Raw genomic sequence first — 13192 nt, forward strand, 5'->3', positions numbered from 1 at the left:
GACCTTTTTTCACCAAGCTGCTTGGCAATTTCCCCGTAGCCCTTTCCAGCCTTGTGGAGGTGTACAATTTTGTCTCTAGTGTCTTTGGACAGCTCTTTGGTCTTGGCCATGTTAGTAGTTGGATTCTTACTGATTGTATGGGGTGGACAGGTGTCTTTATGCAGCTAACGACCTCAAACAGGTGCATCTAATTTAGGATAATAAATGGAGTGGAGGTGGACATTTTAAAGGCAGACTAACAGGTCTTTGAGGGTCAGAATTCTAGCTGATAGACAGGTGTTCAAATACTTATTTGCAGCTGTATCATACAAATAAATAGTTAAAAAATCATATATTGTGATTTCTGGATTTTTTTTTTAGATTATGTCTCTCACAGTGGACATGCACCTACGATGACAATTTCAGACCCCTCCATGATTTCCAAGTGGGAGAACTTGCAAAATAGCAGGGTGTTCAAATATTTATTTTCCTCACTGTATGTCCGTCGAGCGATGTATTAATGAACTTCAGATTGGATTGTGTTGGTAATAGGCTCTTATCTAACGCTAAAAGATGTTTTGTGCCTCTAACAAGTGCTGTCGATCTTCTCTCTGATCTGATGGTGTGTGTGAAACACTTGAGTTTTGCCACAGACTCGTTCCAGCGTCTAGAAAAAATACTTTTAAACACATTTGTATAATGTATTATGTGTAATATTTACGTACATATTTACAGCGGGTGTATTCGCACAGGATTAGTATTACCTGAACCTTTTTACTGAAGGTAAAAGTCTGCGTAATCTTTACTGACATTGTCCGTCATGATCACTGAGATGCACATTCGGACGGGACTAAAGTCACAGAGAAGCTCTGGTCATTATTACTTTACCCCTCCTCTCCATGTTACACTAGTCCCGTCCGAATAGGGCTTCATTTGTGTTTTTCACTAAGATTTCTGTTGTTTTCTTTACAGATCCTGTGTTTTAAAAGAAAGAATGAATTGGAAAACAGTTCGAGTGATTATGTGTCCATCAACATGAACGTCTCACGGATCCCTGTGTGCCTCAACACTAAATAAATGAATCAGTAGACTTTAACCCCTTAAAACCCCATCCCAACCCCCTGAACTTTACAATGAATGTAGCCAATTTGATTAACTCCTACGTACTGCTGAGTTATTTGCTGATAAATAGAATTTCTTTTTTTCATAATTTTATAAAATACTTTTTTGTACTATGTACTGCAATGTGTCAAAAACATCATACAGCTCACAAAACATTCACACATCGTTGAAAATGGCACATATTTTTTTACAGAATATTATTACAATTAAAATGAGCCCAAAATTAACAATCTATTGCGTTGATCACAACATATTCCTCATGGGGGAACAGTTTTATAAATGCCCATGAGGGGCGTCAAGGACTGAACAAAAAGGCTGTCTTTGTTCCAAATGCTGTAACTTTTGATAACTTTATGCAATCACCACAAAATTGCTCCAGATGCAGCTCACATGTGGAGGGACTTCACCAAAAAAGAATTGTCCTCTTTCCTTATTTCCTTCCGGAGTTATTCCATGTCAAATAAGAAAGATATGCAAAATCAAAAAATATATATTAATATATATTTTGTCTTTTTATCAGCATTTTCTTGGCATGAGAATGTCCTGATGTAATTTTATATTTTCTAAAAATGTAAAAAGTGTTCTATCAAACGATACCTACCTTTTGACTATAGTTTTGTGTGTGTCACTCAGAAAACAATAACTCTAAAAATGCCTTCAGGGCTTAAGGGCTTAATTGATTATTCAGCTTTACATGTAAAATATTGAGTAACACCTATTCTAACTAATAGATAAAACAAAGAAATCACTTCAGCTTTTAAAATTTCAAGCTTTAATCTATGCAAACCAAATGATCACTTTACTGTAATAATGTTTTGAATTTTGCATTCACTTATAATAATATAACTCTAGCTCCAGCTGTCACACACTCTTATCGGGATCACTTGTCGGCATCTTTCCTCTTTAATGATCAAACGTGCATGTCGTGCTCTCATGAAATGCCACTTCCATCTTGCATGCATTACAAATGACAGTATTTTTTGTTTCTAATTGTTACATTTTTTTCCACTGTAGTTTTAGCTTCATTTGCTCTTTTTTGGACTGGTCAAAACACGTTATTTTAGGTTCATATGAGAACAAAAGACTATTTGTTGACCATTTTTATTGTCTGCATTGTAGATGTCGCTTATTGATGATGCTATTAATATAAAATGTATTGTATTATATTATTATGTGTCGCTTAATAACTTTGCCAAAATATGTCTGTTGTGTCAATAAAGTTTTATGATTATTCTGTGCCATTTCTCAATGTTTTTGCTCAGTTTGAACTAGCTTGTAATCCCAAAGTAAAATGTTTTGTTGGAACTGGAAAAATGAAAATAAATCTTTGATCGTGTGATGCTCTGTGTGTGATGCTCTGTGAGTCAGATGAAAATCATTTTTAATACAATGCTGATGCATTAGAATCAAATGAATGAAGGTGTGAAATCAGCAGTATTTTCAAGGTTTAGTTCTATTCTATAAACTTATACAAGTAAAATGTTTACATTTTAATATAAAGTGGCTTTAAAAAGACCATAAAGTAATTTTAATCTCAAAGATAAAAGTTATTATTGGGAGTATGTTTTGCTAAATAAAGTAACTAATTCTGTTTTAAATTTTATTATTTACCACACAGCTGTATGAATATAAACTTGCACATTTAAAATACAGTCATGTAAACAAAAAAGAGGAAAAACTAAGTTCTACATCTGAGTATCTGGTGTATGGATATAATAATGATCAACACAAGCTAAACACAATTTCTGTGGTAAGAAATCAAGGCCTAGTTTTTCAAAAGTAATTTGATTTTAACAATTTGATTCACACTTTTCCACAAAACCCAGTCTATAGGGTTTGATCTGGAGCATGTTATTCAAAACCTTTTAGTTGGATTGGGACTTTTGCGAATCCAAAATATCTGGATTATCCTGAACCCATCTGAAGAGAGGATTCAAGAATATAATGTAATGAAACAATTGTAATGAAATAAAATGAAAAAATTGTGTATCATGTTGTATACATCTTAATCTGCACTTGATTTGTTAAACTGTTCCAGTAAAGTAAATAAATAGTGATAAAGTACACATCACACACATCATAAATCACCTTAATTATAATTTAGAAAAAAATAATTCAGAGGACATTAACTTGTGTGTAAAACTGGCCTTATATATGATGAGAAAATCAAGTCTCTCCCATTAGAAAAGCTTCTGCAAACTAAATATGTGTATTGTAACGGCTTTTCATTGAAACACTTTGTTCATGAAAATGTATTTCTGAAGGAGAAACAATTGTTAAAGTTATTAATAGCTAAGTTTATGAGGATCTTTTGTTCATTTCTCACTTCAGTCTTAATGCATAGAGAGCAAGTTTTGGGTTTTCAAAGTAACACCTTTTTTTTTATTTTTTTTTTTAGGCAAAACAAGAATATAACAAAATATTTTATTTTATAAAGAGCAATTGGTTAATTTTATTTTATTTTATATTAGCATATTACTTCAGGCAAATATGTAATCGTTGAATAAACACCGTTTATAACATTGTGCATAGTGTAAATAAAAATGTTTCCTTCACATTTAAAAAAAATAAATTTAACTTTTGGTTGTTTAGAACTAATATTTTAGAACTATAATATTGCATTTTCTCAAAAATTATGACTTTTTGTGACGAGGACGCGGAGGCTGAGTGAGAATCCATGTGCAGAAGTTTATTAAAGACAGTTTCCACAAACAAATACGATAAGGCAGGCAGAGGGTCAAAACCAAGGTAGCAGTCAGATCTGTCAACATACAAAGGGGAATTCCAAAAGGCAAGAGTGAGTAGGCAGGCAATAGGTCCAAGCAAAAACATCAGTCCGATCAGGCAACCAAAACAAAGGGGATAATCCAGAAAAACAGAAAACCAGGCAGAATCATACACAGACAGGCAGGATAAACAGGAAATAACGCTCGGTAAGGCAGATAACTGGCAATACTTCGCAATGAGTACAAGAATGGTCTCTGGTTAAATAGCAGTCAAACAGGAAATTAGTGCAGAAGAAGCAGAGGGAGTGGAACACAGTCAGTACTCAGGTGAGGGCTCCCTCTGCTGGTTTGGCATTACACTTTTTAAGTTTTATTAATTTACACTTCAAAAAAAAAAAATATATAAAAAAGGATAAAGATAACTGATAAATCGTGTTCTAATCTACTGATTATAAAAGTTAAAAGAGAAAATACAGTTTTAATTTCTCACACAAGTAAAAAAAAAAGTTCTGTTTTTTGGGCATGTACTTTTATATTCAAACAACAGATTTTTTTTATTTTTTTTATCAATAAATGCGGTCATCTTAAAACTGAACACAGTGTAAATGAATGTGTGTTATTTAAAATGTATGATATATTACTCTGGCAGAGTGAAGTGAAGTTGACTCATTTAACCAGAGGAGAAAACAGTCACAGCTGTGGAAACACAAGTGGGACAAATATATATATTTTCTTAAAAATAAATAAATATAACAAATGAAGGACTGAATCTCTCTTCATACAGTCTCTCATTTCATCCACAGACAGCATGAACAAAGCATGTGTTCTTCATCCGCTGCGGTCTTACGCTTCTGAAAGTCAACACAAAAACACAATGTAAACCAAATGAAAAGGTGAAGTCAAAGCTTAAGTTTTTATACATTGTTATATTCATTTATACAATTTTCTACATTTAAACCAGTCTTTGACATTAAAGTCTCCCTGTGGTGTAAATCCAGCTTTTAATGTTGTTTATGTGTCTATGTGGTGTTTTAAATATGCTTTAAGACAAACCATGTGTAAATTCATAAGTCGACAGCATTGCTGAGTATTTTCTCCTTAAAACTGCAGTGAACCAAAGACAGTCTCAAAAACACGCTTTGAAATCGCTGGTGTTTCTGACGTCACAAACTACCTTGTAACCAATCAGATCATCGTGTGATCGAGCTTTAGCATATCATTAACAGTGAACTAGCGGGAGAGTCTCGAGAGAAGCAGGTTATCATGTATATTTTTCTGCTGATGTGAAAAATCATGTACATTTGGCAATATAGCAGGTGAATTATGTATATGATGTATATTACGATGTTATGATGAACTATATGTCTTTCTCCGCTGACGCTCTGAGTTGTTCAAAGCGTTTCTGATGAATGTTAGAAGACAGATGTCTGACTCTGAGATGATGAACGGAAACACAGTTTGTGTAACATAACACATTATAAGCTGTTTGATAACATGGTCAAGAAAAAGGCTAATCATAATAACTGTTGTGTGTCCGACGTTAGAGAGCGATACATAAAACACATCATCATTCTGATACATGGACTAGACGAGCCGTTATAATTCTCCACCATTAAAGGGGCTATATGCGTTTTTCTGAAATTTAAACTCGCGACTGACACCTGTGGCCAAAAAACAGAACTGCTCTTCCTTTCTGCTCGCTCTCGTACGTGCACACTTCACAAGTCATCTGCTGCAAGGAGGTCAACATTATGTTTACAGAGGTAAGAACAGTCAAATACATATATTGTTTGAGATAAGTGTTCTTACACTGATAAGAGTTAGTTTCTCCATTGCACTGCTTGCGAGTGTAGGCTACTTGCTGACTAGCGGTGGTGGCAGAGTGATCTGAAACGTTTAACATGAACGCGCTTGACGTCACATCCGCAGACAGCGCGGGAAAAATCCGACCCGACAGAAAATAGGAAAAATAGGATACAGGCTTATAGGTGCACCCACTGTGAGCGGACAAGGTGTCAGTATGCTCATCAGGAGATGTTTGAGTCATAAATGGTAAAATAAAAAGGCTATTGTTACGTTTATTTTGGGGAAAAAGTTGCATATAGCCCCTTTAAGAGTCTGAACTGAGACTGACTCAAACTCTGTTTAAACTGTTATTAAGATCTGTGTCAGGTGATCAGATACGCTCAGTTCTGACTGAGGATAACTAGAAAAATCTACTTCGTATATAGAAATTAGGACATTTAAGGTCTTATTAATATATCTTGAGTTGTCAAAACTTTTGTAATTGTTTTTTTTTTTTTTTTTATTCATGGGAGAGGAAATCGCATCTCTAATCAAGTTTTTTTTTTTTTTTAACCTTCAGACGATAAAGCTCAGTGTAACTCTAATATTTCAATATATTTCCTCAACGCAGACTGATAACAGGAGCCGTGCTAAACTGTCCTGGTTCAGCAGCTTCTCTTACTTTTAGTGTTAACATTTTTTAATTACTCTTAGATGAAAAATGTCCTAAAATTAGGATTTCATTTTTAAGAGTTTCCATGTTAGAATCAACTTTTAGGTGAAAAGTGAAAACAGACTCAGATTATTAGAACTGCAGCGCTGCTCATATCCATAAATAAAAGAATAAAAATGTAAGTAATACTTGCCCTCTTGAGTTTCCAGAAGTAAACGCCCCCCGAGACGACAATAATCAGAGCTATAACTATAACTATAACTATCCAGTGTAGGTCAGAGGAGCTGAGAGGTGTTGGGCTGGAGGAGGAGTGTGGAGGAGCTGGACTGGAGGAAACTGGAGCTTCTGGAAGAGACAAGAACAAGAAAATGTTAGACGGTTATAAACTGCAAATCAAATGACTCTTATCCTGACCATCACATAATCCTGATTCTGCACATTACAGGCAAACAGATATTATAGTAATATACTCACTGTTGACCACAAGTGTAGCAGTCACCTCACACACTTTCTCTCCAGTGTAGGCTTCTGCTTTATAGAGTCCTGATCTGGAGATGTCCACATTCTGAATGATTACAGACAAACGTCCTTTTCCAACTATCAGTGAAACTCCAGGTCTGGGAGGATCGTCATAGACCCAAGGCTTCTGCGCAATAAGTTCACCATATTCCTTCTTGTCTTCTTTAAAAGTAATTCTCACTTCATCTGCTTTCTCCACTTCATCGATGTCGAAGGATATTGTAACATTCTGTCCATCGATCGCCTCGAACTTCGACCCAGCAACAACCAGAGCTGCAAATCAGAACCACTGTATTAGAATAATGAGGAATAAACTGACAGTACCGTTTCTTTTGGTTACGAGTATCCGCAGATTAAATCAACACTCTCTCAGGGTGAGCTCCTGCTTGCTGATAAAAAACAGATGTGCGGGACACGTGTGTGAGAAATAGCCTACATTTATTATACTGTAATAAACCTAAATCAGGGGCTAATGTTGTGGCTAGAGAACTCTATAAAGCAAGCAGCACCACGGGTTAGAAACAATAATCTTTATTTAACATAATTCATTCAGTTACCAAACATTTCAGAGACTGGGTCAGGTTCTAAATGTCCCAAATACCTATGTTAAGCAGCCTGGGCGAACAACACCCCAATGGAGCATGCTACACAGAAGAAACCGCAAATAAATAGACAATCTCAAAGCTAGTATACACGCAATAAATATGCAAAAGCTATAAAACACATCACCACCGCAAGACACGGCACACATTCACAAGGCACGTGCACCTAACACCCAAGACGCCATCAGACTACAACATACAAACTTAGTTCATTCTAACCCTCCCACCCCTCATGATATGGTTATACTGCTAAATTTAAAATCACAAACACACACACACACACACACACACACACACACACACATATAAAGTTTGGTACTTAAAGGAGAAGTTCACTTTCAAAAAAACTTTTGCTGATAATTTACTCACCCCCATGTCATCCAAGATGTCCATGTCTTTCTTTCTTCAGTCGCAAAGAAATTAAGGTTTTTGATGAAAACATTCCAGGATTTCCCCCCATGTAATGGATTCTATTGGGACCCAAACGGTAGAAGGTCCAAATGACAGTTTAAGTGCAGCTTCAAAGGGCTTTAAACGATACCAGACGATGAATAAGGGTCTTATCTAGCGAAACGATCGGTCATTTCCAAAATAAATAAAAAAGTTTAAGTTTTATAAGCACAAACGCTCGCCTTGCTCTGTTCTGTGATGCGCGTTCGTGACGTCACGTAATACGCAATTACGTTGAAAAGGTCACGCTTGACGTGTTTACAAATGTGCAGAAGGAGGACCATATACACATTTTCAAATGTATTTGTGTCAGTTTATCGTTTAAAATGCCCATTTCGTGTGCGTATCCTGGGTGTTTTAATATTAAAAAGCCAAAAAGAACATTTTCTTCAGGACAGAAATTTTTCAAGCGTGACCTTTTCAACGTAATTGCGTATTACGTGACGTCACGAACGCGCATCACAGAACAGAGCAAGGCGAACATTTGTGCTTATAAAACTTAAACTTTTTTATTTATTTTGGAAATGACCGATCGTTTCGCTAGATAAGACCCTTATTCATCATCTGGTATCGTTTAAAGCCCTTTGAAGCTGCACTTAAACTGTCATTTGGACCTTCTACCGTTTGGGTCCCAATAGAATCCATTACATGGGGGGAAATCCTGGAATGTTTTCATCAAAAACCTTAATTTCTTTGCGACTGAAGAAAGAAAGACATGGACATCTTGGATGACATGGGGGTGAGTAAATTATCAGCAAAAGTTTTTTTGAAAGTGAACTTCTCCTTTAACTCTCCCGGGAGACGAGACCCTCCCCCAGGGTCTAGGCTTTGGCGCTGTTTGGTCAAGGGGAAAAAGCACCAATCCAGCGCTCGTGAGGCCTCCGAGCAATAGCGGAAACGGAGCACCCCTCTTCTGAAAAGCTGCGGCGCCCAATGCACTCCTATACCCGGCCTTATCTACAGTTTAGCCCGCTACACTATCTTCGCCGCCGGCAGCCCTAAACAGCGTGCGAACGGCACCCCCCCCCCCATTAAAATGTAAATCGACCATGAGTTCAAATCCGCCTTTTGCCGAAATCGCTCTACTCCCTTTCCCATCACATATCAGCCCGAAACGCCATTTATTTCGGTTAGAGTCCTAGGCGGCTTTCATTTATTAATTTTAATAAATATTTACACTCTAGCCTATTATTGCATTTCATGTAGGCTATAACAACAATGAGGCGCAAATTTAGTATCTATATGTAGGCCTATTAATAGTATCGAACTACTTTTTAAACTTATCCTATTGCAAAGAAAATACTCCTATTTTTATGTAAATATAATCTATCGCTATTAAAACTTAAATACAAGCCTATTGAAATGCGGGACACGGATTTCGTCTTGCGGAACAAAGCTCCCGGTCACCCTACCTGAAAGTGCCAAGTTGACAGCGACAATGGTTTGCATCTTTTGCACAAGAAATATCCAAGTCTGCTCGAAGCTGAATCCCCGTTTGATTTTATATGGGGTTCACCCAACCCACAATGACGTACGAAGCCATATATGGCTTGTTACGTATAGGGAAGGCTACCCATATATGGCTTGTTACGTAGGGTAGCTACCCATATATGGCTTCGTTGTGTGTGTGTTGTCATGTAGGATTGCCCACACTCTTAGAAATAATGTGTCAAAAAGGACACAACCTGTGTTTTTTAACACATCTGTGGGTGAGCTCCAGGACTACTAGATTTGTGTTAATTTCAACTCATTCACTGTGTTAATGAGTTTAACACACTAATGTGTCAGAAAGGTTAACATAAAGATGTGTAAAATATGTGTAAAAGATGTGTAAACATGTGTAACATTACCACATTGTGTGCTATCCTTGGCTACACACACTGTGTTAAGAAAGGAATCTAAAATCCTAAATCCTAAACAAAATAAGAATTTGACAAAATAAAGTCTGTGGTTGATTATCTTATTTATTATAATGACTGACATATCAACAATTAAATTCAATCCAGAATAGAACAATACAATTAAAAGCAGTCAAAAAGGAAATGTCCAACATAGGATAAAACAGTTATTTTCTCAATCTCATTAGGTAACATGACACACTTCCCCACCTTCAAAATAATTTCACTTATTTCCAAAACATGTTTGGCTTGATGTACATTGGTGGCCAAGTTTAGAAAATATTAAGCATTTTAATGTTTTTGAAAGAAATCTCTTATGCTCACCAAATATTTTATCTGATACAAAAGTACAGTAAAAACAGTAAATATTGTGAAATATTACTACAATGTAAAACAACTGTTTTCTATTTGAATATATTTTAAAAATATAATTTTATTCACGTGATCAAAGCTGAATTTTCAGCATCATTACTCCAAGTTTTCAGTGTCACATTTCCTTCAGAAACCATTCTTATACGATGATTTGATGCTCAAGAAACAGTTCTCATTATTATTATCAATGTCTGTACTCCTCCATCTTTTTCACAGCATTGAAGTAAAAGCGATCATAAAATCAGTCTTTAATAAGCCAATCTTTGGGAATAAGCATTTTGTTCACCTTTGGGAAAAATACATAAATGAACCTAAACCTAAATTAACTTATCCTGTTCAGAACTTAGTCTTGTTTAGCCAGACCTATCCCTAGACTCTATTGCAGTTTTTCTTGACCAAGGACCACCCAAGAGGACGTTTGACTGACATGTAACGCAACCAATCACAGTTCGTTTTGTTCTGCGTCATGTTTAGGGGCGTGATAATATATATGATGTTGATGTCCCTACAATAACAGACTGGCTGCATCTAATAAATGATTCATTCAAGAACGTTAAGCAAGTTTACGGCAACAATGGAGCGCGAACTTCAAATAGTAATACTTTTGAAAATCCAGCGTTTAGTTGATCCTGGTAAGCTCTCATTGTCACAGTTGTAAGCACAATAGCATTCTTCTTCCACGAGGGGTTTTGGTGTCACGGCATTTGTTTCCAGGCGAACCGATAAAGAACACGACACTCACATCTCCCGAACATCCTGTAGAATTCAACCAATCAGATCGTGACTTTGAAACTCCTGAAGTGTTTCCAGAAAAGTGTGACATATGCATCAGTCCCGTTTCCTGGATGCAAACGTGTCCACCAACACAAATGTGCTCAGTTCTTCTTCAGAGAAGATCGCAGTTCCAACACTATATAAAAATATAATAGGGAGAGAGAGAGAGAGGAGAAAATTACACAAGCATCAAATTGTTTTTAATCTCCATCATACTATAATTCAGAATATATATATTTGTAAGTAACACCCTTTTGTCAGCACATTCAAACATTTCAGTTGAACTGTAAACTAAATTATGCCAGATTAAATTTTAATACTTACATTTCCTTAATTCTCTCCAAAAATGCTGAGATTCGTAGGCTTAACTGCAATCAGGGATTTAGGCTAGCCAATTTCAACTTGTTTGCAGTGAAGGGACAGCTGTTTGAGACAAATACACAGTAAGATACATGATGCAAGAAATCCCCATGTGATGATCTTTTTCTTTCCCTCAGTAGTTAATCTACCTGTGCGCAGATAGGCTATGCTTATTAGGCACCTTCCTGGTCGGGTCGGACTCCTTGGCCTAATAATAGATCAAAAGAATGCAAAAATAAAAACTTAAAGGGATAGTTCAGGATTTTAGACATGAATCTCTATAGCTTCCCCATAAGCAGTGTGGTGCATTGACCATGACTTACCCCCGACAGCGTCCTGTGAGCCGAGCTCCGGTCCAGTTTTGGTCAAGATGAAATAGTCCGGCAAGTTTGCTGGGGTCACGGCAATAAAGCTTTTTTCTTCTCAAATCAATATGTGTTCAAAAGAGTGATATATTTGCAGCACAAAACCGCTGTCTATGGAGAGGTCAGACCTCGTAATGGCTTGGCACTATTTTCTTCCCCGTCATATCACTGCGCGCTGCCGCTACCTACAGCCAGCTGGGAGCCGCGCACGTGTCACTTTGTTTACAGCTCGTAAAGAGAACGATAACATGAACGATCATGAACGATAACATGTCTGACTACAGCAGCGACGATGACAACATTGACTTCGACACACAGCCAAAAGGATACAAACTGATCGCTCTTGGTGAGTAGCTATGTTAGCTCGTTCGTGTAGCTGTTCTGAGCACGTAAACACTGCTGTAAACACTGCCGAACAACTGAAAAAGTGGTGTGCGCCTGCGCAGCTCGCAGCTGGCTGTAGGTAGCGGCAGCGCGCAGTGATATGACAGGGGAGAAAATAGTGCCAAGCCATTACGAGGTCTGACCTCTCCATAGACAACGTTTTAGTGACGCAAATATATCACTCTTTTGAACACATATTGATTTGAGAAGAAAAAAGCTTTATTGCCGTGACCCCAGCAATCTTGCCGGACTAATTTCATCTTGACCAAAACTGGACCGGAGCTCGGCTCACAGGACGCTGTCGGGGGTAAGTCATGGTCAATGCACCACACTGCTTATGGGGAAGCTATAGAGATTCATGTCTAAAATCCTGAACTATCCCTTTAAGTTGTTTAGAATGCTTGATTTGATATGAATTAATGATTTAGTGAGTTTTACTGCAATGCTTACCTGAATAAATTAAATCTGGTGAGACTGAACACGGTGGTCGGTGGAAAATGGTCCATCCTCTGATTGGTCCATTTGCTGTGTAATAAATATTAGACATAATGCAAAGGTCACTTATTTGATATAAAGTTAGCACATGTATTGTATGCTAACAGTTATATAGCCTGCACATCACTGGCTCAAGAGCACTTATGACATATTGCTAATCATTTCAGCAAACTTTCAAATACGACTACATTTTATACGTAACATTAATCAAATTAATAAAGAGTAGACGATTTTTAAAACACCTTTACAGATAACATTTTGTGTATTGTAAATTGAGTAGCACTAAGTTACAATCTAGGTGCGGTCACGTTTACCATTGCTTGGCGAAATTTTGCGTGTAAAATCCATTTATTAATAAAGGTCTCTTCGTTATCTGGAATTTCGTGTGAAAGTGGGAAAAAATTATGCCGATTTTGAACCGGAGTTTCCACGCAAATTCGCAATATTGATCAACATAAAGCTGCGTGGTTTAGCCGTGCTTCAGCTAACTTTAACGTTACACTATTGACAATAGTCGAGTTTTTTGCCCGCAAAATCTCGTCGTAACCTAGCTTTCAAACCAGTATTAAAATAACAGTAGCAGGAAATATTGTTTTTGTAAATGAACATGAGTGAAAAATATATAATTCAAGTACAGCGAGCTTACCTCAAGAACCTTGAGCATCACCGGCGTGATTCGGCGCGAATC

General features: G+C 36.8%; 3 protein-coding genes across 4 annotated transcripts in view; 1 reads left to right on the top strand and 2 right to left on the bottom strand.

The window, feature by feature from the left end:
• LOC311072985 (uncharacterized protein) overlaps nt 1-4208 on the top strand; it is a 74519-nt gene extending 70311 nt beyond the window's left edge. For both annotated transcript variants that reach the window (XM_084098380.1, XM_084098379.1), the window contains one exon: nt 952-4208. In XM_084098380.1, coding sequence (XP_083954506.1) covers nt 952-1056 — 105 coding nt within the window. In that variant the 3' untranslated portion in view covers nt 1057-4208. The remainder of the gene's footprint in view (nt 1-951) is intronic.
• The window catches only part of LOC311072984 (uncharacterized protein), a 1552487-nt gene that overhangs the window by 502403 nt on the left and 1036892 nt on the right, over nt 1-13192 (bottom strand). The gene's annotated exons all lie outside the window — the stretch shown is intronic.
• On the bottom strand, nt 3771-9325 carry LOC311072982 (uncharacterized protein). Its single transcript, XM_084098373.1, has 4 exons — nt 9269-9325; nt 6760-7077; nt 6479-6630; nt 3771-4678 (listed from the first exon to the last, which is right to left on the bottom strand). Exons 1-4 carry the CDS (start codon nt 9303-9305, stop codon nt 4616-4618), a joined length of 570 nt encoding a protein of 189 aa, XP_083954499.1. The 5' UTR covers nt 9306-9325; the 3' UTR covers nt 3771-4615.

Source organism: Abramis brama (assembly GCF_963993115.1).
Source record: "Abramis brama genome assembly, chromosome: 22".
Lineage (NCBI taxonomy): Eukaryota > Metazoa > Chordata > Actinopteri > Cypriniformes > Leuciscidae > Abramis > Abramis brama.